General features: G+C 42.4%; 1 protein-coding gene across 3 annotated transcripts in view; it reads left to right on the top strand.

Annotated features, from left to right (window-relative positions):
• Window positions 1-25,112, top strand: part of LOC104478585 (ALG9 alpha-1,2-mannosyltransferase) — a 45,935-nt gene extending 20,823 nt beyond the window's left edge. For all 3 annotated transcript variants that reach the window (XM_086766222.1, XM_086766220.1, XM_086766221.1), the window contains 7 exons: window positions 624-746; window positions 2,658-2,812; window positions 5,049-5,178; window positions 5,893-6,040; window positions 6,363-6,492; window positions 13,536-13,666; window positions 24,860-25,112. In XM_086766222.1, the coding sequence (XP_086622348.1) occupies window positions 624-746; window positions 2,658-2,812; window positions 5,049-5,178; window positions 5,893-6,040; window positions 6,363-6,492; window positions 13,536-13,666; window positions 24,860-24,983 (941 nt within the window). In that variant the 3' untranslated portion in view covers window positions 24,984-25,112. The remainder of the gene's footprint in view (window positions 1-623; window positions 747-2,657; window positions 2,813-5,048; window positions 5,179-5,892; window positions 6,041-6,362; window positions 6,493-13,535; window positions 13,667-24,859) is intronic.
• Window positions 25,113-26,095: the final 983 nt, after the last annotated feature.

Raw genomic sequence — 26,095 nt, 5'->3', positions numbered from 1 at the left:
ATTTCTGCCAACATGGAGTATACATCATCACTCCAGAATTATAATATCATATTAGAATTGTGTGGTTTTGTGTTACTCCTCTGTTACTTCTCTGCAATGAGAAAGAATGAATTTGGAGTCAAATTTCCTAGTTTTACAAGTTTCTGCCTCTACTTTCTTGCTATGTAGGCTTTCTTAACACAAGGCTGAGTTCTGTGTTACAGAACTGTGCTGGGCAAGGCATGAACAGCAGACGTGATACTGACTGTGACCCAGAGAAAAAGGAAGATAATGAAGTTTCTTGGGCAGACATGATTGTGAGATACTCTGGTGCCTTTGTATGGCTATTGACTGACTCTCATGCCACTGTTATGGCAGTTTCATGGGTGAAGGGCAGAATTGTGAGACTACTTTGACATGGCTCACGCCTGTTCCGTGAGGCTGCATCCTCTGTGCAAGTGCAAGATCTTCTGTCCACGCCTTTTCCATTCTTTGGTTCCTCTATGCTTGCAATGGGGAGAATTGATGTCTGCTGCTGATTATCTCAGCCTGTGTCAGGCAGAGAAGGAACGAAGCTGCTGTGACATCTAGATCTCATACATGCTTGTATTTAAAAACTCTTGTTTCTTTTTCTCATCCTTTAGGTACAGAACCCTGGTACTTCTATTTCATCAATGGCTTTCTAAATTTCAACGTGGCATTTATTTTGGCACTACTTGTGCTGCCACTGACTTGTCTCATGGAGTGTCTCCTTCAGAAATTTCATGGTGAGTGCAAGACAACTGTGAGAGCCAAGCACAGACAGCCTGGATCTCAACCTTGTTACTAAAGGGAGAGCTTGCCTGCCAAAGAGCAGTTTTCCTTTATTGGAAGTGAAACCAGATCCAGGGAAAGTCTTTGGAATAATAGGAAAGTTCCTAGAGCTCGTTACTCAGTTCAGTACTGACCCCACAATGGAGTTGCTGCGTAGAAAGAACACACAGTGAGATGCGTCTATTTATGTGCTGTCTGCAAAAGGGCAGAAACATGTTTTTCTGTTTAAGGATGATTCCTCTGTTCCCTGCCTCCCCCTCAAGAGGAACAATGTGTTATCAGGGCTGAACTATCCATACCAAGAGTAAGCTGAACAAGTTACATGGTACATAACTTTCAGCCAGACATGCAAATGCATTAGAAATAGCCTGGTCAGAAGTCAAGGCGGAAAGAAACTATGTCCCATTGTTGTTTCCATCTTATCTGCGGCTGGAAATGGTAGCCCTTAGAGTTATTTGGGGAACCTTTTGCTGGCTCTTCCATTGTTACTTTTTTATACCACTGCCAGAATGTTTTCTGCAGCAGCTTGAGAGAACAGAGTTATTTCCTTTTTTATTGTTTGGGCTGAGTTTACAAATAGGCATCCTCTGGTCTCTGCTGCTGCAGCCCATGTTGGGATTGAACCTGGACTCTTCTGTGCACTGTGAAAGGCACTCTTCAACTCGCAAAACTGAGCCCTGGCAGGACAGTCTTGCTACCCTGTACTTTGGGAAGTGTCCCCATAGGTGTGGATATACTGAGAGTAGAGAAAGGAGGAACCAAAATGTTCCCTACTTCACGCTGGGCTTTCTCTTAAATAAAATGACATCAGTTTAAACACCTGACATTTGGTAAGTGACTCTAGAGAGGAAAAAGGTGTTGAGGAAGTGTGAATTCTCCTCTGCCGTTTCTCTAAGGAACGTTCATTAAGTGTCAGCCGCAGCCTCCAGATCCATCAGTCCAGTTAGTGCTTTGCGCTCTGATTTTTTTTTTTTACTGAATACAAGAAACAATAAAATTATAATGCTTGCTGAAAATGTATGTTAATGGGTATTTGCTTATATCTGTTACTTGGACATGACTGACATACTGTCAGAAACTAGTAAAAGCTCAGTAGGAGATCCTGTAAATGCAAGATTTCCTGCTGTTCACTTGGTGTTCTTGTACTTAACAGCAGGAGCAATTCTGCCAAGTGCTTTGTTCTTATTGTCTGTGAAATGCCGTTAGCTTAATTGCTTAACTCTGCTGTTGGGAGTAGCAAGGGGGCAGAAAAGGGACTGAAAATTGTCAGGCACTGTAGAACTCTCCTCCGTGTGACTGAAATTCAGGGTAATTGTTATTTTTGAATCAGTTACTTCTTCCGTTAAGCACAAGGTGCCTGAGAGACCTCTCATGCTGTTATTTTTGTAATGAAGCAATGAAGGTTGTGGAAACTTCAGTTGCCAACCAACCATTTTTACGTGGAAGGGTAGGTCCAGAGGAGATCCTTTCTGGTCTTTGTATGTATAGCACAATACACAACAGGAAATCTAGTACTTCTGGCTACCCGTTTAGACATGTCAGTTCTTGATGGGTTTTGTCTCTTGCTTGGATTCAGTAATGCAGTCCCTAATTTTCTGCTTTTCGTCTTCTGAAGTCTTTTGTGGTTGTTGCTGTTGTAGGAATCTACAAAAATTCTCTGATCAAAATTCTATACTGACTGTTTGGACATGTTACCTGGATTTTAGCAACACGGCGGCTCAGAACATGGTGTGTTTGTGTCTGAAGGCAATGGTTTGGGTTTGAAGAATGGGCTTTTGAATGAGAGATAAGATTGTGCAAGAGGGGGAATAGGAAGAACCCTAATTCTTAGTATTACTACATTGCTGAGTGTTTGTTTCTTTCAGTTCAGAATCTGGGCCGTCCATACTGGCTGACACTAGCTCCTATGTACATTTGGATCGTGATTTTCTTCAATCAGCCCCACAAAGAAGAGAGATTTCTCTTTCCTATCTATCCCCTCATCTGTCTCTGCGGTGCCGTGGCTCTGTCTGCTCTTCAGGTAAGTTTTAGCGGAACCTGTGTTTTTAATGAGCTCATACCTTTAGGAAGCATAACTGCGGGCTGACTTCTTTAATATTGCTTCTCAAAGTTTGGGAGCATTTGCAGAATATCTGTGTGTGGCGCAATCTACAGTGATTACACAGTTTAGGACTGTCTTTTGCATAACTTTTGATCATTGTTTTTAATCTGTTAGCTGGTAGAGTTTTCATTTTTGAACCATGTTTTATGGATAGGTTTCGAGACTCTGGAAGCAAAATGCCCAGCTGTTCTAATACTGAAGTGTGTGTGTTGCAACCATGATCTTCCTGTACAGGTTGAGAATATGTGGAAAATTATTAGCCCTCAGTAAGATGTGATGTAAAAGCAAAAATATTTGGGATTTCCCTCCTGAGTGTCATAGAGAATAAGCTCATCTAATAATCTTGGACTTTAGTGCAGAGTGCTTAACAGCCCAGCAAAAAAAAAAATCAAATTTCATGGCTTTATAAGGTGATCATATTAGGAGCTTGTCTGGGATTGTGTGAAGTAATAAATGGTTGGGAATATTTCCTTGTCATAAATTATTTCATGATGACTTTGAGTTGTTCTCCCATCTCAAGCAGCAATTTCTGGTGAGGAGCAGTTGCGATATCGTAGTGCCAATAAAACGCAACATCCAAGAGACGTTATGAGGATTAGTAACTTGCTTATAGCATTGTGCCTCCTTTGTCTGCTGTTAAGCAAGCTTTAAGGGGCAGGAATGTGTGTATGTAGGAAATCCATTTTGTTGTATCCTAGTAGGAATCTTTCACAGACTTGAAAAAGGAAAAGTGATCTTGTTTAGGCACTGGGAAATTGTGCTGGACATTTGGAAGAGCCAAAATTTGGATGTTTAGTAAATATCACTTGAAACACTTCATAGACTAAAGCACTAATATAAATTGATATAAACCTTTCCAGAGCTCGAAATTATTCATCTTTCCTCTGTTAAAGAGGTGCAGGAATGCAGTCATTAGTCCCTGTAAAGCCTGTTCTAGCTGTTCGGCCTCATTCTCCTATTACTCCTCTGTCCTGCTATGTGTCACTGCTGGCTATTCCTGTCCTGGGCTCCCCACCTCCCTCACCTGCACCCCTCAAATCACTCTCACTCTTCCCCTTCCCCTGGTCAGTTGCTATTCTGACTGTTGATCTCCCATCACTCTAATGCTTTGCAGTGCTAAGCTGGAGCACTCTAGATGAGTTTCAGTCCTTGCGTTAATAGAGGATCAAGCTCTGTAATGTCAGCAGTTTTATGGCCCTGATTGAGAATTGCTATGCGCTGTCAGAACGTTTATCAGAAGGCAATGGTTTAGGACCTTCGCCAAATATGGCTTTAGGAAAATCTAGTGTATATTTCTGTCCTGCATATTTTAACACTGATATTTTGTCCTGTATTCAGTATCCAGCTGAGAATTTAAAACTGATTGCCTAGTAGTAGTAACAGCTTGTCAGGGTCTACTCCTCCAAATCAGGTAGATGTGGCTGTTGTGAGAAAAATGCAAACAAGACAAGAGAAAGAGAAACCAGATTAGGATAAGAAGTGAATAATCACTCCTGTAGAAAGGCAGAGCAGGAGGGAGGGACCAAGCAAAGTATTGGATGTAGTTACTCCTGGGTATTCCCAGACGGGCTTTTAAGTCAGAAAAACTTAAAAGGTTGGGGTTTTTTTGTGGTTTTTTTTTTTCCTACAGTTTCAGAGTACCTTGTGTTTAAGGGTGGATGCAGAATGTGCTGTGTGTTCTTTAATCCACTTCAAAGCTGTAGTTTGTGCAGACAGAGTAAACAACCATAGGTCACAGTAAATCTGGGTCATGGAACTTCTGTTAGAAAGGAAGTCAGTCCAGCATTGAAAATGAGGTCTATGTGCAGGGAAATTCTATAGAAGTGTCTTAAAGGGGCACTTGCTGCTGGTTCACCTGGGAACGACCAAGCTGGAGCCTTGATAAAAAGCACTTTTTACAGCTTGACTAGAGGCCTTCCTAGGGAAAAGAGCTGAAAATGTCCTTAAATACTCTAGATTATTGGTTCAGAAATGTGACGGAACCATGTGAGTTTCTGTGCTTTTTTTTTTTTTTTTTATGGGTCTGAATGAAAAAAATGAAAACAAAAGATCTTATGAGACATGCAGGCACTGCTGTATGAAAAACAGAATTTTGCCAAACATATCGGAGTTTGAGTAATTGTGTATTGTCTGTCTTTTCCAAATCTTTCCTCAGAAATGTTACCACTTCATATTCCAGCGCTACCGCCTGGAACACTACACAGTCTCCTCCAACTGGCTGGCTCTGGGGACTGTCTTTCTCTTTGGCCTATTGTCGTTATCACGCTCTGTTGCCTTATTCAGAGGTTGGTATTTTAGACTTATTCTGTGCTTTCCTGGGTATTGGTCTTGGCAAGTCTTAAGGCCTGCCAAAGTTGTGCTGCTTTGACTATTGTAGCACAGTAGAAATATGGAACCTTGAAAGTTTGGATGTCATTGTTGCAGGGAAAGGAATAAGTCCTAATGGTCACCATTCATGAATGATATATATATATGTATGTATGTATGTATATACACATTCATGTATGTAGGAACGTATCATTAGAATGATACCAGTTTAAAATCTGCTGCCCTTCATCTTCAGCCGCTACAACTATACTGATATAAAACCTGTACCCAGACTAGTATTAAAGAAGATGCTTTACCTTTCAAACATATGATCCCACTTGAAAAAGCATTTTCCCCGCGTAATACTTGGAATTAGATGCGTGTCCTTAGTGGAGATGGATTAGATATGGTCCTTAAGTACTTTCTTGAATCAGAGCCATGCAGTGAACCTTCCCACCTCATGAACGTTTTTTGCTTAATGGTAGCCATTGACAGTCAGGACAGGAGAATGTGAATAAAGGTGGTAGGGTATAAGCACTTCTAAAAGGAGGGAGAGCTTTGGAATCCAGCCACTTCTTAGCGTAGACCAGTTCATTTATCCAAGAAGTTACCAGTTAAGAAGTTAGGTATGAACAATTTTTTGTAGTCATAATATTTCTTTATCCTTATCTACAAGTTTCTGCCTTCCATAGGCTACCATGGGCCCCTGGACCTGTACCCAGAATTTCACAGGATTGCTACTGACCCAACTATTCACACTATGCCAGAGGGGAGACCAGTTAATGTCTGCGTGGGAAAGGAGTGGCACAGATTTCCAAGCAGCTTTCTTCTGCCAGATAAGTAAGTTCTTTAATGTAAAAGGTACAATTTGGTGAGATTCATAAGGAGGGGCACTTCTCATAAGAAGTATTTATGGGAGTAACGTTCCAGACCTTGTATTGCTGTTGACACCAACATGTCCAAAACAAAGGATTCTGAAGTTTGTGGTCAGCTGATTATGTTGGCCACGAGTTGCTGAAAACCTGTAGTGTGACTGCTCCTCTAGCAGGGCTGTCTACCCTCAGGAATGAGATGTCCTTGGTCATGCTTTTGATTTTATCCACACAAAATGTTACTAGCTCCTGCATTTTCCTGCTGCACTTTCTGACACTGTTCTCTGCAGTTGGCAGCTCCAGTTCATCCTGTCAGAATTCAGGGGCCAGTTACCAAAACCGTTTGCCAAGGGACCAATGGCCACACGAATCATTCCCACTGACATGAATGACCAAAACAAGGAAGAGCCATCTCGATATGTAAGGATTTTATTCCTGTTTTCTTTTCCTTACCTTACTGGTATAATTTGTATTAATATAATGCCTATGATTTGGTCTCCCCACTTTGTTTCCTGGGGACCATACCAATTGCAGAACAAAAATGGGCTGTCTGCAGCACTTGGAAATTTCTCCAGTTATGTGAGTGGTTTCTGTTTGCATTTTGTCTGCCTATTTTTAATTTAAAGATGTAATAATTTTTACAAAGCAGAAGAAATAATAATTCCTAGTTATTGCAATTTTGGGTTTAGTATAATGTGTTACTGTAATCACAGGAAAGTGAACTGAATGAATATTTTGAATATTTTGAAATACTGCACAGAAAATATTTTTCACTCATCACGGATTGAAATTTTCCTTTGTACTTTCTTTTTAAATATAAATGTATTCATCGTATTTACAACTGGATCTTAATTTGGAAGGAGGATCTTAATTTGGAACTTCACTGAAACATTTCCATCAGTGATTTCAATGGCAATCTGCTAAGATAATATATACTGGTATTATTAGTTACTTCTCCTGGTTCTATTGTGTCACCTAAACAAAAACAGTGCACATATGTGAATATTTAAAAGTTACTGTCAGGTAACTTCTTTATAATTACTTAGCAGGTTAAATCTTAGCAGTGTGTTCAATATTTAGTCTTTGGTCCCAAGAGTTGAAAGAGAGGAACTGCCAAGAAATGCATAGTCCTTTCTTTATTCTCTGTTAGCACCTTGGAGGATAGCTTTGGTATGTCCATCGGTATATAGGAAGCACTCACGTGTAATGGGCCAAGTCTCTGGTTTACATGAGTGGGTCCATCCTGACTGAAGAGAGTAGACATATGCTTGTTTATGTGGCTCACTGCTTTGGCCTGTTCGCCCTTATACAAGCACTTGTGATCTCACAGAAGCGGATGGAAGGCAGTACTATAACACAGGAGCAAAGTGTGTGGGTAAAAGCAGGGATCAGTCTTCTGGGTTAAAGCCCTCTTGTTTTGAGCCTCATTTTGTAGTTACTGGAAATGGGAAGGAGGCGTGTTCCCACCTGAGAGAAGCTGTCTGCTGCAGTGCGTTTAATTTACGAAATCTTTAACTGTGGTGTATTTTTAGCACAGACAGCTGGCTGGTGCACAGCCTGTGACTAATGGAGCAAAACACACTTTTGTTTCATGATTGTTTCTTAATGTCACCCTATAATTTTGTTATTTCTCATGCAAGCAAAAGGGCCTGGGAAATTAGAAATTATCTACTAAATGTGAATTTTAAAAGGGATTTTAAAACTTTTATTTCTGAACAGCTAATAACACCAAGAGAAAAATAACTTTTCTCAAGTTTAGTGAGCTTACGAGTGCAAGTATACCCAGATTAAAAAAAAAAACAACAAAAAAAAAACCATCATAGTGAATGAATCTAAATAGCATAGGTCTGCTGGTCACGTAAAGGGGGGAAAACAAATGGTTCAAAAGGATTATCTGAGCCATGGACAGCTAAAACCAATTATAGCTGCAGAAATGGGACTGATCTCTCTGTTTCAAGTATAAGTATCTATTACTGCTCTGCTTGAAAATTGAAGAGTAAATCTCAGTGTTTCTGTTGCTATGAGACACTGGGGAAAAGACTGATTTAATCTTCTTGTTTTGCAATTCTTCCTTCCTTAATCATGTTGAACAGCACTTAACTTGTACTTGTGTTGTTGAGGAGATGCATTTGTCTCTGAAACTGCTAAGAAAGAGATAAGAAGTGTTATCTCTTACAAAGATGTATCCAAGCAGGAACAGTAAATTAGACCTAAAAGCTGAAACTGTTAAAAACTCCTGACTTCAGAAGAAGGGTTTTTTAAACCACTTTATTTTCACTTCTTTTCCAATTCCCTTTAGCTCTGTTTTGAATTGTAGGAACCACCTGAAGCTTGGTCTCATTTTTGAAATATGTGTTTGAGTGATAAGTAAAACATCACTGGTTTTGCTCAAAACAGTTGAACTTTATCTGTGGTAAACCAGACAAGCTCTTTTGTGCTGTGTGGGGCCAGGCCAACATCCATCCAGACACCAGTGAGAGACATGTGGCTGCAGCAGTACAGCAGCAGGCTGTGCCCTTAGCTCCATCTCTGTACTCTACCATGCCCACTCCAGTTATTCAGGATGTGATCTAATGTAGTTCTCCACCATTTAGCATAGCAGTTGCATCAAATTAAAAAAAAAAAAAGTGGGAGGAGGAAAAGGAAAAGAGAACAGAAGAGGATAGGATGTAATTTACAAATTCCTTGCATCTCCGTTCACTAAGACCGACTTCTTTCTACAAAGAAACATTTCATGGCCTGTACAGCACCCAAGTCTTGTGTAAATCCCCAAATAAATGCATCAGTGCTGTGTTGGCTCTCTGACCAGGATTAATATTATCCTTAGCTTCAGTGTAACTTGTAAGAACGCACTGTATTCTACTTGGAATGGTAGAAGGGAAAATTGTCTTTCACCTGGCAGATAATTCTTATGAATTGGAAGTGCCAGCCCTTCTAGGGGAGCATTTAGAATGAGAGAAGTGAGATCTTGGTCTTCATGCTTGAGGCAGTAACCTGTCTTTCTCTGAATGATTCTACATCACTTACAGAAAAACTTGGTTAGTGTTTTGGGAGTCTTTTTGCTAATGAGCCAGAACCTCTCTCAGGGCCTAGAATGTTCTTCTCATACAGTGCAGGAAGTGACTTCAGCATTCTCCTCAGCTGAGTTTCCCATGGTGTAATTTAATTTGCCACTCAGTTGTGAAGCCCCGGAGCCATCTGGTATGCACCTAATTAAATTGTTTTCAGCCTAAATTGTTACAATAAACCCCAAAGGTGCTTCAGAAAAGTGAATTCAAGCATGTCCAAGGAAGTATGCAATAAAATTTTGTGGGAGAGCAAACTGAAATGTGGGATACCTCATGGAAGAGTTTGAGACAGTAAGACAGAATAAAACATCTCAACTGTCTCCATTTAAGATAACTGATGGGTAGAGACCTTTGCAAACCTGGCTTAAGGGGCCTTAGCTTTTCAGTTGACTAATGCAGCTATAGCTGCCCTGTCTTTTTCTTCACCTTTTCGATGTAGCCAACATATACAATGACTCTGAGGATATTTGTTTCCTTGTTGAAAAACCTGGTCATCACACATTACCTTTTTTTCCTGACATGATGAGATGTACACACTGTTGTGCAATCAACAAGACACAACTGTGTATGTTGTGTTCTGCCATTGCTAATTAATGGGAAAATTGCCACTTGGGCGAGTTGGCCTCCCAAGGAGTGCATATAGATATCTTGTGAAGGTGACGGGCCCACTGTGTAAAGTCAGTGAAACCAAATGGACCAGGACTTGTTGCTCCCCAGACTTGATCACGTTCCTTCCACCAGGCATATAACTTCTTAATGTGACTCCTCTTCCTGATAGGGTCCTTAGTCTTTCCCTTCCAGCCCCTGTTGCCCTGTTTGCAAAAAGCCAAATAAATGTGGAGGGGGTCTGTAATTTTGCAAATGTCAGTGATGATCTGACCTTGTAAGAACTCTCCCATAGCCTGCACATTGAAAAGCTTGTGTGTGAAAAAGGCGAGATTGCAATCTACATTCTGTTCAGAGCCCCTGAGGGATGAACAAGGACCAAGAGTTTGTGTCACCAGCTGAGAGACAATTTTTTGTGTGTACGCTGTTGACAGGATCTTATGATGATACAGTGTGTTTCTGGGGCCATGGTGCCTGTTTCCAGGCAATAATTCAGCACAATGGTTTGGTTGTGTTTCTATCTTCAGAAAAAACTTGTAACCAGTTTACACCAAGATGAATGATGAAAGTTCTTAGCCTGACACAAAATTTCCTTACAGGTCTCTTAGCCTCCTCATGAATTTCTTTCCTGAAAGTGCAGTGGGTTGCTCAGTGGAAGGTGTCCTTGTTTATACCTGACATGGGAAGGAAGCATGTTAGAAGCATGCACCAGTCCTCCTGTTCATGCAGTTGGGAGTTTAAACACAGGCTTGGCAGTGGCAGGGTGTTTGGGAGGAGCTGGTGGGACCTTTTATTTGCTTGACAGTTTCCTTGGTGTTTGCTGATCTAATAGGGCTGGGATTAGATGGCACAAAGTGGCCTGGCACTCTGATAACCGTGTCCTGCTCAATGCAGGGATTGGTGGCAGCTGTAAACTGAGGTGTCAACAGTTGAAAACTTGGTATTTTTCCTAAATTTCCATGTTAAGTCTCTTTCCTTTCTCCCTTGTATTCCACCATGGTGAAACATCTGCAAAACTGATGAGTCTCATGTTACAATTTGCAAATATTTATTGATCAGAAGTTCTACCCTGTCTTCCATTCCATTTAACTTGAGGAAAGACTGGTGATATATTTTTTTAATATCTAAATACAGGTATTCTAGTTCCCTGATGTCTCCCAAATCAAAATATCTAGGTTATCAAAGGAAACCACCAATAATTACTGGGATGTGGTGTATTTTACTAGTGTATTTTCTCAGAAATTTCAAAATACTGTACTACATTTTAATGTACAATGATTAATAACATACTAGAGGCAGAAGTGGGAATTGTTAGTCCCCTTCGGCAGCTGGGAATACTGGAGTGCCAAAGGACGGCTTGTGGACCAGCAGAGCCAGAAAAAGCACCCAAGAATTCTGTGTGTTCTCAGTTTGCAAAAAGAAATACTGGAGATAGAACTTTTCAGATTAATCTGACTGGAAGTGGCACAAGAGCATAGGATAGTTGCAAGCATCAGCCCTGTTGACTTCTAGTGCCTCTCAGGTCTCTACTGCAAGCTTTTGCCAGAAAACTCAGCAAATGCCAGATGTGAGAAAGTGTGACCCCTGGCTGTCAAAAGCTAGTGTCAGAAAAATACCCAGGTACGAGGAAGTAACTGGTAGAACTTGCTTTGCTCCAGGGACTGAAAATCATTATGCCAGCAAAAGCTCAACCTTGCTGCTGTACACTGCATCCGTGAGGGGCTCATTTTTCTGGCATATTATAATGATAGAACTACCCTGGTACAACTTAAACATGGCCTTAGGCTTGGGATTATTTCACTTTTGAAAACGTGACTTAGATCACTTAAAGACAATTAGATCTTCAACAGGAGGACATCAGCCTTTATTTGTAACCTGTCCTCTCCTCTATATCTCTTCTGCTCAATGCAGAGGTTTCTACACAATGTAGCCTCTTGTTGAGCTACCATGTATGAAATTTATCTTACATGTGATGGTTATTATTTACAATAAATTTGTCCTGGTAGGAACTCAAGTTGTCTTTGTAGCTGACAGTTCACATTTGTCTTGGCAGAGTTTTTATTCCTCAGCAGCTCAAGTGCACATCTGCAGGAGTACCTGTGAGGAGTGGGGAGAAGAGGGCAGGAGGTGGGGGCTGTTAGCCAGAAAGGAGACAGAGTATTCCTATAAATGAATAGTACAGCCTATTCATATCCAAGAGTACTCTCCCAGCAGGAACAAGAAGGTTGCATAATGTGAGTCTCCTGAGGACGTTGCCCAGAGCTCATTTAACTGGGAGGTCACATACATAATTCATTTCTGTGATGTTGCTTCCTCGAATGCATCTTCATAATTTGGCAGGGTGTCACCAAATATTTTGGTCAGGGCAGAGCAGTTACTTGCGTCATAGCCAGCTGATAAAGTTGTGACTGTGCTGATACCAAGTCCACATGGTCTGAGAGGTACAATGTGATGGCCATCTGCTGCAAGTGAGTCAGTGATGGTTATCAGTGCTGCAGGACAGGTGGTTCATGCACAAACCCCACCATAATTTTTGCCAGACAACAAATTTAACTCTACTGGAACTATTTACTGTTTTCCATAATTCTGCTTAAGCCCGGCCATGAGATGACAAGACTGGTACCGTGAGACTTGCAGAGTTAACAGGTTGTGGAGCTTGTATGATCCTTGGGTAACCCGTATCGGTCTGTATGTGTTCCAAGCCACATGTGCTGGAATTGGGTGCAGATGATTGTAAAAGCACTCCCAGAGAAGGCATGAAAAATTAGGTGAGTGAGGGGAATTTCTTTTGCAGAAAGTTGGTAGATACACTGTTTCTAACAGGAGGATAAATGGGGGAGCATGAGGATCTGGGGAAAAAAGGATGAAATTTAGTATGGACAGAATCATACAAATGATTCAGTGAATACATATAGGTTGAAGACCAGCCAGTTAGGCACAAGTCCTTCAGGAAAGGATGCAGGGGTGCAACGAATCACTGGATGAATACAGCTTAGTAATGCCATGCTGCTCTATAAAGAGATGAGCCGCGTGGAGGGTTATATGCACAGGAGCATGTTGTGCAACTGTTGCTTTGCTGCTCTGTATTAGAAAGTCCTTCATTAAAGTGCTACATCCTGATGTGGGCAACTGTATTCAGGATACATGTGACTAATTGAAGACCCACAAGAATTAGCAGAGGGGTAGAAAACATGGCTACAGAGTAAAATAGGATTGTAGAGGAGATGAGAGCCATCTTCAGATAACAGAACTCTAGTATGTTAAAACTATCATAAAGAAAATGATGTTTCCCTTGTTCATGATGTAAAACAAGTAGGAACAAGTGTGAACTGAGACAGAAGAAGATTCAGTGTAGACATCAGGAAACCTTTCTAACAATAAAGATAATGAAATCTTTTGCCTGGGGATCTTGTGGAGTCAGCATTGTAAGAAGTCTTTAATAGCTAGTTAGACAACCACCTGGAAAAACATAAACAGAATTGGTTCTGCCACCTCAAATTCCCCTCTGTGACTTGACAGTTCCCCAGTAAGAGAGCTGGCAGTGGTACTTCCTCAGAGAGGGACCCTAGGACTCTCCTATGGCTAGAGCAGTAGTGTTAGCTTATGTTCCCCTGAAAAAGTTTTACTTGAAAACATTCAAAATATTTTGTCATGTATCCTGCATGAAGCATTTCACCTGTTGCTAGAAATTTCACCCCTTCCCATTGATAAGTAATAGTCTGTATAAATGAAAATGTACAACCAGAAGCCTACAGGAAATAAACCACAAGAATGTCTATTTTTCTGCAGATTGACATTTCCAAATGCCACTATCTGGTGGACTTGGATACAGCAGCTGAAACTCCAAGGGAGCCAAGGTATTCCTCCAACAAAGAAGAGTGGGTAACCATTGCATACAAGCCATTCCTAGATGCTTCCAGGTATGCTTTACACATTTGAGAGGGAGGGAGAAAGGCTGGCAGGTCTGTGAACTAATTCTGTCTGATTATCCACTTGCAAAAGTAGCTACGTACAGGGAGGAAAGATACATTGGCAAATCCCAGCTTGAAATCCAGTTTCCAGTAAAGGCAGCTTGCTGGCTACAGTGCAACCTCTGTCAAACTTGTACTTGCAATATTTATGAGCAAGGTTGCTTTAGAGGGTGAAGCTAGCTGAGAAGGGTGGTGAGTAGGATTATTTTTAAACAGAATCCTCCCTGTGCACTTCTTGCTGAAGTAATGTTTTTTGTTTTGCTTTCTAAAGAAATAAGGTTTATGTCACCTCCTCCCAACAGACTTTTCAATCTCCTGTCTTGTTTCAGCCAAATTCAAGACAGGTGTAATCAGTCTCAAAGAGCATGAGCTCTTCCAAATTTTGCCACAACTGGCAGATAGAGAGAGGAGGCCGTCTCATCTAGTGAAAAGTCAGCAAGATCACACCTTTATTAGACATCGGAGAATCCATGGAGGAGACCTCTGTTAGAATCTGTTCTTCATTAGCTCTACTGCTCACTGAAGAACTTGCCTGTGTGTCTGAACAGGAATTTCTGTGAGAAGTAGAGATTGAAATTGCTGTCCTCTAGGCTAACGGGGAGTGGAATCGGGGGACTGACAAATTGGGCATGTTGTTAGTACATTCCTGCAAATACATAAGCCCTCAGCTGTAAGGGGATGGTTATTTAGTAGTTTAAAGCTCTGATTATGTAGCTGTCGTAACAGGACAGAGAGGCTGACTGGAAAAATCTCTGTAAAAAACTAAGAGAGAGTTCAGTGCCCTCTATGTGAGACCCTATTACTTCCTAGTAATAGGACCCTCCAGAGAGGGGGCTGGCAAAAGCAGTTGAACAGTGAGAAAGAGTGATAATGTTAGAACAACTCCCAGGAGTGCTCTAATCTTCCCAGCTTGCTGACACAAACAGGTTTTCTTGGCGAGGTTTTTAATCAACTATGTTTTCTGAGATCTACTGTTACACGTGGGCTGGGCTTTAGGAAGGGAGAATGAGATGACCAATGAGTCTTATTAATGAGGCAACAGAAGCACCTGCGTAAGAGTTTTGCAAAGGACTCCTTGTGCAGAGCATGTACCCCTGAATGTGCATTTCTGCTCTGAAGACACATTCATGTGTTTTTAAAGCTTGTTTATCTTGCTATCTTCTGCTGAACAGCCGAGCTTTGATTGTTTGGATCTGATCTAAAGTCCTTTGAAGTCAGAGGCGCTGAGTCAGGTCCAAATGAGCTTTTAAGACATGGGTTAACCATGGGGAGGTAATTTGCTAAGGGTGCTTGCGAGGTAGCGCCTGTCTGCTGCAGAGATGCTAGCCTCCCTAATGAAAGTAAAGTGAATTATTCTGGTATGGCTTGTACGTGTCTGACTTCTCCACAATCTCCTGAATTCTCCATGGCTTCCCACTTTCACTCATTTTTCCTGTACTTAGCTGATGTTTGGTAGAGAAGGAGTTGGTCTGTCTCCTGGGGCTTTTTGGATTATTGCACTTTCAACCCCTATCCGGAGCCTCTGAACTTTTGATTAAAGCTCATAAGAGACATACCACTGCTCTCTATTCTGAACCCATTTTGTATCCCCTTAGAGGCTGTGCCCTCTTGAATACAAAGCAGCATCTGTCTGGAAGAAACAGCACCATTTATCTGCTCCATTTGTGGGGAGAAGACAGTTAAGTCTGCAACTGTAGGTCATAACTCAGGTTGGATACAAGCGTTTTGAATCTTCCACTTTCACCCAGGCTTTTTTGCTCATTCCTATCTTGGCTGGGGATTTTTCCTGAAAGGTGCGTGTACATCTGATACCATCTCTGTCTTGACCCTGCTGCAGCCCGCAATGCTGATGGAATCAGTGCAAGGAGTTAAGCTAGAGCCAAACGCGTAGCTCAGTGATGAGCTGAGTCCTTGTCACTCTCTTCACTGCTTTGATATTGTTTCTGTATGAGTCACTCTGACATTTTTTTCTTTCTTTTGCGCCCCCACCCCCCCATTAGGGGAAATTCTTAGGATTAAAGAATTTCCTTCTATACAGCTAAACCCCCGTGTCCTGCCAAGCATAAATATCTGGCTGGCTTCTCAGGAATTTGGCTGAATACATAGGTAGATAGTGTGTTGCAGCTCTGTGCTTCTAGGGGAAATGCTGTCAAAGTACTTCCTGCCAGACTAAGGCTGGTAAATTATTCCCAAGCTTGGCAGTGAAAACCTGTGCAGTCATTTTGATTTGATAGATGACGCTGTGTGTTGCATTTAGATCATGTAAACTCCAGCTAGATTCTCAAGCTGTATGTTTTTTGTTGGCTAAGTATCTCTGCAAGCCTGCAGCCAAACTCTGATAACCCACTCAGTACAGGGATGTGGATTTCTGTGTGTGGTCCTCCATGTCTGGCTTGTGAAGGGAGAGTGCATGTGACTGTTACCGCTGGATGTAATGGCTTGCCTTGTTGTAGCAAAGGTAGTGTCTTGCCACAGAGCACCAGCTTGTTGCGAGAAGCTGGGAGTCCCAGAGAGATCCTGAAACTTCAGAGCATACTCACCCTGGTAGTGATGAGAGGTAAAGGCAGAATACTGGGGATGAGGAAAAGGGAGCATACTCCCTGGCTGAGCAATCACCAAGGCCTTAGGACAGATCATCTAAAGGTGGTGGGGAGGGAAGCTTTCTGGCTGCTGTGTCCTCCTTAACACAAGATGCTGTTGCATTAGCGGGAGACTGGAACAGAAGACAGTTTGCAGAGCATGTTGCAAGAGGAGATCAGGCAGTCAGATCCTTAGTCCTGCTGGTGTTGCCTGTCAGCCTTCTCCGCTCCTGTTCTCGAGCTGCATGGAAATACTCCATGCTGTTCCTTATCAATGCCTCACAGCTGGAGCAGAGGGGAGGTGTAGTGTCTTCACCAGTGGAGGAGGCCAGGTTGCCATAGCAGCAGGTCTGATTTCCATCCCTGTTGTTAGTACCTCCAGAGCTCCTGCAGTTTGCAGCACTGGGCTCTGTCCCTTCAGCAGACCTTCAGCAGTCAGCATGTGCGGCAGCTCTGACTGCATAGTGCTGGTGAAGGACTAGAAGGGCATGTGCTCACCTGGGGAATTGTGCTGGTAATGACATCTTCAACCCGCAGACCATGGATGTGATACACCAGTCGCACCAGATACACCAACGAACACTGCATCATCTCCTGCCCTGAGAGACTGTTAAGATAGAGGGAGCCCAAAGTCATGGACTAAATGAACTCAACAGATGTTTTGGAGGGATGATATATAGATTTAAGGGAGTGATATATGTGTGTGTGTGCATATCAAAGCCAGGAAAAAAAAAACTGTGGTGATTAATTGGAAGGTGTAGGATCTGGGCATGATGTAGATGCTATAGAATAAGGGGTGCATAATGTCCTGGAGTTAACTTTCACCTGAGCTGGAGCCAGTGGTTTCTGTGTCTGGAGACACAGCTGGCATAGCTTACCGAAATTAGCCAAAGGGCTCTGCCATCCCATGTGACCTCATGCTCAGTATACAAAGTGGGGATGGTGCTCAGGGGCAGGTTTTGCTACTCAGGGTGGAGCAGAGCACCAGGATCCATTGTGAGCTACTGTACTGTAAATAATGTGCTTAAGTGTATTCTGTTATTGGTTTTGTTTTCCCTCTCTGTTTTCTTTTCCTCTGTTCTCTTAAACTGTTTTTATTTCAACCTAGAAGTTTTGTCTTTCTTCTTTCCTGAATCTCCTCCCCTCCCACTGGGTGGTCAGTGAGGGGGAGGAGTGAGTGAGTGACTGTGTGGTATTTTAGCTGCTGAGTGAGGCTGAACCACGACAGGGGTATTGCTGATGCTGAGGGATGAGAGAACCAGTAGTATCTCCCCATCTTGTCACCCTACTTGTCTGACAGATTCTCTCTTCCCCCCGAAGAAGAAGAATGAGCCAGGAACCATGGCCTGCCTAGCAGGGCAAGTGCATAGCAGTTGGCACAGCTTCCCAAGACAACTCGTAGTACAGTGAAGAGCAGAAAAAACAAACCATGTAAGGTCTGATCTTTCCTGGTTTTAGCTACCGCGTAATTTAAAGGTATCAGATTTAAAATTGGATACTACAGACAAGGTCAAGGCCCCTTCTGCCAGTCCATCCACATTCTGTTGCATGAGCAACAGAAATTTCAGAAAGGCTCTTTTTGGATTGCCTGCTTCATAATTTTTTTATATATATATTTTTGATTTCTTTCTGTAATTTGGCTCTTGGAGAAGAGGTAGGGTGGATGAGTGATTAAGGGGCTCAGCTGGAACTTGGTGCTCCCATGACTGTCCAGGTCTCTTAAACCCGGCCGGTGTTGCAGTTTCCCATTTGGGCCAAAAGTTTGTTAGCTGCCCACTTATCTCCAGGAGTTTGTTGGCAATGAATGAAAGAGTGAAGAGTTTCAACTTCGTAACAGCGGTGGCAGGTAAATACCTTTGCATTGTTTTGCATCCAAGTATTGGAATTTTGTTTCAATATCCATATAAAGGTTTCTCACGGCAAATGTTCGTAATCGGTCTGTTGGGCTCTTTGCTCTGAATGCGTCATAGCATTTCTAAAATAAGACAGCATTGTTTTTGTTTTTTTTTCCCCTGAGTGTGATTGAGTTATAACTTGCATAAAATAATGGGGCTCAAGTAGTTCTCAAAAGGGGAAATTACACAAGTTTTGCAGTAGATTGGCAGCTGACAGATGAGTTAGCTAGTGGCGATTGCAGATCTGCCTTGCAATTGAATGAGATGTGAGGGTCTGTCTCACCTTGCAGACCCAGGCATTAGCTATTGGCCTTTTGTTGAGATTGGAAAACCTCATCTGCAAAGCGAGTACTACTGATGTGTCTTTCTGGTGGTGGCTGCAGCAGTCTTGCTTGCTGCTAGTCAGCCCTTGCTTTGCTTGCTTCTGTCCTTATCCCAATCTGTAGAGTACCAAGCCTGCTAGAGTGGCCACTGCAGAGCCTCAGAGGGAGGACACTGAGTTGCTACTTCATCCAGCTGGCAGGTTCTCTGAGGGCATTGGTGATGCCCTGAGACTGTTTCAGGGAGGTGACAAGTACTTCTATAGCTCAGAAAGTTGTTGGGAGGCCTGATAGCGAAGAAGGTATGGATAACCCAGGAAAAACACTTCTATGTTTTTGTTTCATTTTAATTTGAGACGACAAATCTAGGCAGTGCTGTCTCTCTCAGAGCTAAGAAATTGATCATTCTGGGGAGTTTTGCTGCAGGAGAGCAGCAGTAACACAGTTGTCACGGGATGTCAGGTGCTAGAAATTGGTGAGTTGAAAGGATCCCAGAGCGAGTAGATCTGTGGGGAGAGCTCTTCTCAGGGGGGTCAGACACACAGGTTTTTGGTTAGAGTCAGTGAAGATGCGTCAAGAATTCCTGTAATGATCTAGGCTGCTCGCATTTCTGGGCACGTACCTTCGCCTGGCCTCAGCTCAGCAGAATGACGCATCTCTCAAATCTGACACCTGCTTCCACCTGATGATTTGGAAATATCCCATGCTACCTATGAAGTAAGTGTAAAAACACTATGAAAATGCAGCTTTTTTTATAAAAGGAAAGGAGAAACAGAAGAAGTATCACTTTGAACTGAGCTGTGAGGGAAGCTGCCTGTGTAGATTTCAGGTCTGCTGCTCAGTGGCTGCAGAGCAAGAAGTGCTCAGGGGAAAAAGCCCATCAAACACCTCCCCACCCAAACTCCAGCTCTTGTTCTTTGAAAATAAATGACCCTAGCAGTTCAATTTGCTCCTGCTGAACTGGAGGCTTCTGGGACTCACTGCAAGTCTCACATTGACGTCAGCAAGTGCAAATGTAAATCTCAGCTGGCTCTGATAAATAGTGCTGCTAATTGAATTAGAGAGTACTCCAAGCCACCAGCTAATTATGCTCCTCAGGAAGCTGCTTTGTCCAGGTCCATTTAATTGTATATTGGCTGAGCACTCCAAATCTGGCACAGAAAAGGGAAAATATATTACAGCTCCCCACTGAGGAGCACATATTTTCCAGCTCTTTAGGCTGAGCTGTCTGCTTGCTCCAAACACTTGGGTTTTCCATTAAAAAAAAAAAATTCCTAGTGCAAAATTAATGATTTGGTCACCTTGTTCTAGCATACCATTACCCTGGTTTGATAAGACTTTCTCATTCCCTTTAATGGTGCTTTCCTCCATGCTACATGAAATGTTTTCCCTACTTTTGTTTTACAAGTAGCTAAATTACTTCTTGGGTGCATGGGTGGAACAACATTTAACACCTAGAGGAAGTGCAAACATTAATGGGTTTTCAGAGAGCTTTGATCATGAGCTTTCTGTGTATGCCTGTAGCTAGAAGATAACTAGGTTCTGCCTACGTGGCAGAGACTCAACTTCCTCCTGCCTCTTCTTTCTGCCATTCCCTTCTCTTCTTTCTTCTCAGGCATCTTTCTGAATTCTGCTGTCACTGGGTTAAGAAATTTGGGAAGGGTTACACGATGCAGTTAAGAAGAATATCCCACTGCTATGTGTATCTAATTGCTTTCATTCCCTGTCAGTCTATGAGCTTGGGAGGGAGGACTTGAACATCTTCACTTAGCAGTCCTTGCTTCCATTCCAGAAGAGCCTCCACTGGCATTAGTGTAGAACAGGACTGTTGAGTTGTTTTCTCCTGAAGTCCAATAGGTAATTCACTTAGCACCAAACAGCACTGTGGTTCCAGCTCTGCTAGGCCTACTGGTAACTGTGCACCTCTGTCTTAACTGGGAGCTGCTCTGGGTGCTGCAGCAATCACTCCTCTAGAAACCAAAAAAACGGAAAACAATTCAGACACCCTCCCCACCCACCGAAATGTGGGATACCTCCCATGTCTGGAGCACAGCAAGAGCAGGGCAGAATTTGCTTATTGCCTGGCTCTAACCTCGAGCCCACCACTGAAAGTGCCTTGCTGCATTAGTGTTCCAGTAGCATTGCACTAGACCCTTGGCTATCCAGCTTGGAGTGATCGTGGCCTTGATCTTGCTACCAACATGCTGCTTGGGAGCTTTATGCTGATTAAGGCTACACACACTCTTGGAGTCTCTGGAGGACAAATTTAGAAACAAATGCAAATAGAATGCTATATATATTCACTGTCATCTGTCATCCCAACCCCTTCCATGTGCCATCTGTTGTCTGAGATTGCTGAGCCTGACGAAGCGAGGTGACAGGAGGTAAAGGTTCCCTGCCTGAATGTAAAGCTCTGTCATGACTTCCTGAGTCACAGGCGCATCAGCAGCCATAGTTCTATCTTGGCTTCTAAGATGCCTGGAGACCAGGCATCCAGGGCTTTGCTACTGTGTAGTTATCAAGAGCTTGTGTCCAGTCTGAGCCTCTTTTCAGAGAGAAAGTTGCTGCTGAACAAATACAAAGGCTGACCTTATAGCTGTGGAGCAGATATGTTGGTGCTACCATTTACCATGCCATATTCAGGGTTTCGTAGTTTTATATCTGCGATGTAATTCTCTGAGCACATAAACATTATTCTTTTTAAGATGCCTCTCATTTTCTGTTGCCTTTTTAAACTTGTGTCCTCAGACTGGGTAATTGGAAGCAATGTAAACTGTTTCATTTTCACCTTTGTAAGTCTTGTTAGTGAAGAGTCATTTTGCAATGGCACCAGCAGCCTGACTAGCTAACACCTGGTGGAAACCAAGGACTCCTTGTGGACTTGACAATTTGAGTAATACCTCATTTGACCTTGAAGAGCAGGGTGAGCTTCACTTTTGGGGTCTCCTGTAGCTGAATGAGATTTACAGCTCTCCATTCTTGGAGCACATACTTCTTGTTTTGGAGGAGGAGTACAGGAATGTACATCAGTTGTGGTCTTTATACACCAATTCACTGTATTGTTATTTGTCATGAGTCCCTTAGCATGACATATGATGTCCCCTGGTGGGATGAGCAGCTATCTTTCTGCTCTGTGTTCCTCGTCATTTTCCACCCTCAGTAATTTTTCCATTCATGTCTCTCGTTTTTTGATCTTCTTTTTACCAACAGTATTTTCTCCTCCCATATAACTCGTGGTATAAACTGTGAAACAGTGAACACTGGCATTTAAACAGCTAATAAGGGCTGAGTTGCCAGAAAAGTTAAGGTATTGTGAAGAGCTTTTGTTACTCGGAGTTGTTCTTTCAGGCTGTCTGCAAACTCAGGATGGTTACACTGACTTGGCTTATTTGGGAGGAGATTCCAGCTCTTGGAATATCCTTTTGTTCTAGAAAGTAAAATTGAATCCTGCACATTCTGAACATATGCCATAAAGACCATGTGAGCACAACCATGTGAGCTGCATTGGGCCTGTATTTCAGAGTACCAACAAGTAAAAGGTATAGGGAGTGTTTAACACGAAAGGTATAAAGAACAGGAAGTACAGACAGGTTAGTAGTGTTTCTGCAGAGATGTGAGAAGCACCAGCACTGAGGGTAAAAACAGGCACTTAGTTCTCTTGCTCCAGCAATGAGACCCAGCATTATGAGTGCCCTGTGTGTCGTACAGTGCTGGCTGGGGCAGGCTGTCTGTATGTAGACGCATCCACGTCAAGGGGAGGATGTGAACTGGGTGCTGTTGTCTGACTGCTGTCAGCTCTACGTCTGGACTGAGTGACTGAAAGCATTTTCAATGCTACAGACTGTATACTCAGGACCTCACTCATCAGCTGAAGATGCTGCCTTCCTCTCTGTCCCTGAGCTAAACCACACAAGGCTAGTTCAACAAATTACTTCATCTTAACCCAAGCACACACTCTGAGCTCTGGGGAGTTGTGCTAGTTTCAGTCTCTTTCTTACAATGTAGCAGCAAGCTACACTGTAAGAGAGCTGCTACTCTACCTTATTTTTCATTTTCCTTGTTTTAAACAGCATCCCAAGCAGCTTGAACACCATTGCTTTTTCTTGTTTTTCTTTCTTTTCTTTTAATTTGCTAAAGGGAATTGAAGTGAAACCACACCATTCACAGAAAGGGGCCATGCGAGCAATGGTGGGTTGTCAGGCTCAGAGGACGAGATGCCAGAATAAGTTCAGCAAGGACATGATGTTCATTAGCCACAAGAGATGGAGGAGAAAAATCAAGCACGTCTTTTCAAAAGGATGCCTTTGCTTCTAGTGATTGGAGAGAGGGCTGACCTCCAATTTCCAGGCACAAGGAAATGACAGCTGCAAAAAATGTTCCTTGTTCAGAATACACCAAAATTACCATCTTCTGCCTAGTTATTTGCTACTAAGAGATTCTGCTTTGAACATGTTCCCGATTCCAGGACCTCAGGAATTCACAAAAAGCAACCATTTCCAGTGATTCTTTTATTTAGGAACTTTGCTGGGTGCTTTACAATTTGTAAAGGGCCTAAGTGTTATCAGTGAGCTTTTTGTTCTTCGAAGTAAAGCAGCCAGCATTTTTACATCCTAAAGCACAAGCTGAGTGCTTGGCAAAAAGCAGACTTATAACATGCTGGATGTTGAAAGGAGGCAGTCTCACAGTTAGAATTGGGACTTGTAAATTTTAGGAATTCAGACTTGCTTAGTCTCTCTGAGGGTAGACAATACTTTCTGCCTCAGTTTCCCCACCCCAGTGTGGGAAGAATACTGCTTGCTCTGTCACTTTGTCTGAAGAGGGAACATTTCAACTGAAAAATGCCTTGCTTTGTGCTTGTATGGTATCTTACGTAACAAGACCCTGCTACTGAGTGGTGCTATGCCAATGCAAGAAGATATCACCACTCTTTTCCTGGCTGACTCTTTTACTCCAGGTTGCAGGAGATCAAGAGCTACTTGTTCTCAGATGTATTACAGTAAAGCTAAGAACCTGGGAGCCTCCAGGGAGATGTAGTTCACAGTGGCACTTCCTGTCATTGTTTTTTAAACTGCATTTTTGAAAGATACCAGTGCTGCCTTACAGTAAGGAAACAAAAATGCAATACATCTTTCCTCTAAAAAAGTGATTTGCATTGGATGTCCAGGAACTTGGCTGTGTTTCCAGCAAATCTGTGTGAATTGCAGTGACCAGCAATGGTCATTGACGTGCTGGATCTGTGTACCATCCCTGACCACTTAGCATGCTGCAAATCAAGTTTGAGTACTGCTGCTGCTTTTCCAAGTTTTATGTGGACAGAGTCAGACTTATGCATGTCAAGGCTTGATAGTTTACCAATGAGTTGATCTTAAAGAGGTGAAGAGATAAGCTTCAATGCTGAGGAAGCAAGGTTCTGCTTCAGCCCTGATTTCAATAAGCTGCTCAAATTTTTGAGGCTTCCAGCAAGGTTCGGTGCTGCTGTTGAAGGACATTGTTTGTCCGCTTCACATTTAAACCTGGATTCTACCATTAGTTTGCTCAGTAAGAGAATACAAGTATTTAAAATGTACTCAGCTAGCACAGCTCCAGCAATTAGAAACCAACCAAAAGGTATTAATTTGATGCAGCCATTAAACCCTCTATGCTTGAGTACTCCGTTGGTCCAATTGTTGCAAAGTGCTGTGAAATGCCAGCTCCCAGCACTAGCAAGGCATGGAGTGAATGCTGGTAGCCTGCAGCAAAACTGCCTTGTAGGCTTTAGAGCAGCCCATCCCTCTTTAATTCAATATTCTCAACAGAAGATCAGCACAAGAGCAGAACTTCAAAATGCCAGTGCCCAACAAAGCTTCTGTCTACCCTTCAGACATCCACAAAGGAATAAATGGCCACAAAGATTGGATAGAAAAGAGGAGATGCCAGGAGCTAAATGCCACCTTGCTATACCTTCATAGCGTGCCTTGAGGGATGGGTGGCCTGCCCTGTTCTAAGATACCAAAGGCCCACGGGGCTGTACTATCTGCTTGTTGGACAGTGATATCCAGAATCTAAGCTTCTTTTGATAATTATAACACCTTCTGGTCCTCTCTCCCCCTTAATTCTACTGGAATGGATAGTGGGCATGCTGAAGAAATGGGAGGCTGCTGCTTTTAAAATGATGATGCTGGCATAAACCAGCTTTGGTCCCACCGACAAGGAGAAAATGGGACTGGGCTTCGCATGCCTGAACTATTAGCATTCCTCATGTCACTGACTGACCAGCCCAAATCTTTTGCAAAGCCTCATTTGTATCATTTTGAACATACTGGTTAATGAGTGCTTTAAGGATGTTTTGTTTTTCCTTTCTGGTTTCAGGTCCTCAAAGCTGCTGCGTGCATTCTATGTCCCTCTCCTCTCAGAACAGTACACATGGTATGCAAACTACACTATTCTGAAATCCCGGAGGTCGAAGCAAACCAGGAAAAAAATGGGAGGCTAGCAACACACCTGGGCAACAAAGCCAAAAGCATCTGTTGACACTCTTGGACAGCTGCCTAAACCATCTTCAGTTCCCTTTTTGAAAGATTGTGCTTGTAAGATTCGCTAATAAAGATTTCCCATTAAGTGATTTCAATTTACAAGCTTCCAGCTGTAAAAAGGGTACATCATCTGCTTTCAGTTCTCAGTGTCAGGTCTCTGCTCTGCCTACACAGAACATATTGGTAAGAAACCATTTGAAAATCCAGCAGCCACCTACAAACATATTATCCCTGCTGCTCCCTGTGTTATTATCTATTACATCAGAGAAGAGAAAAATGGAAAAGAAAAAAGAATGACAGTATGAGGTTCTGCTCCAGGTTGAAATCTGGCACTAGCAAAATCCAACTCAGACTCTCTCTTTCCCTCTCCTGCTCCCCCTCCACTGTCCTCATCTGCTTGAATAATGCTTACCTTCTCTTAGGGATTTTTTTCAGGTAACAACGTTTAGGAATTATTATTATTTTTTTTTTAAAGAAAAAGGAAGGGGAAAAGAGGAAAACACTTGAGACACAATTAACTGAAAAGCAGTGAATCGCAAGTAATGAAGTAGTGTGTACTACAGAGAAACAGTCTAAAGTTGTTATGTTCCTGGGACACTTTCAAGGACAAACCTGTACTTTTGGGAGAAAAGCCCCCAAACTTAGGAGTGTTTTTGTTATCTGTGAAACCAAGGGTTTGTTTGCTGTTTATAGTAATTGTTAAAAGACACTTACAACATCCTTTGAATTCTAGACTTCAGGATCTTAAAATTTCTTGAAACAGCCAGAGAGGTGAAGAAGGATTAATTTTTTTTTTTTTTTCTTTTGCAGTTCTGTTCCCCAGAATAGACAGTATGTGTTACATGGTCCAGTATGCTTCAGAGCAATGCTGTATGTATTATATCACAATTTTTAAAACATGCAATATCACAAGCTAGATGAAGGGAATTGTTTTCACTCACATCCTTGGAACTCTGTGGGGATGGGATGGCATGAGATAGAGCAGAGAAGTTGTTCCTTTTGCAAAAAGGCTGCGCAAGCCTCATGCCTCACTGTGATTAGATTGGTCTGTATGTGCAGTGACAGAGCACCA

The sequence above is a fragment of the Chlamydotis macqueenii genome, chromosome 24, assembly GCF_036417535.1.
Source record: "Chlamydotis macqueenii isolate bChlMac1 chromosome 24, bChlMac1.mat, whole genome shotgun sequence".
In the NCBI taxonomy this organism is placed as follows: domain Eukaryota; kingdom Metazoa; phylum Chordata; class Aves; order Otidiformes; family Otididae; genus Chlamydotis; species Chlamydotis macqueenii.
The sequence above is the reverse complement of the archived record's forward strand: the minus strand, read 5'-3'. Positions and strand labels throughout refer to the sequence as shown.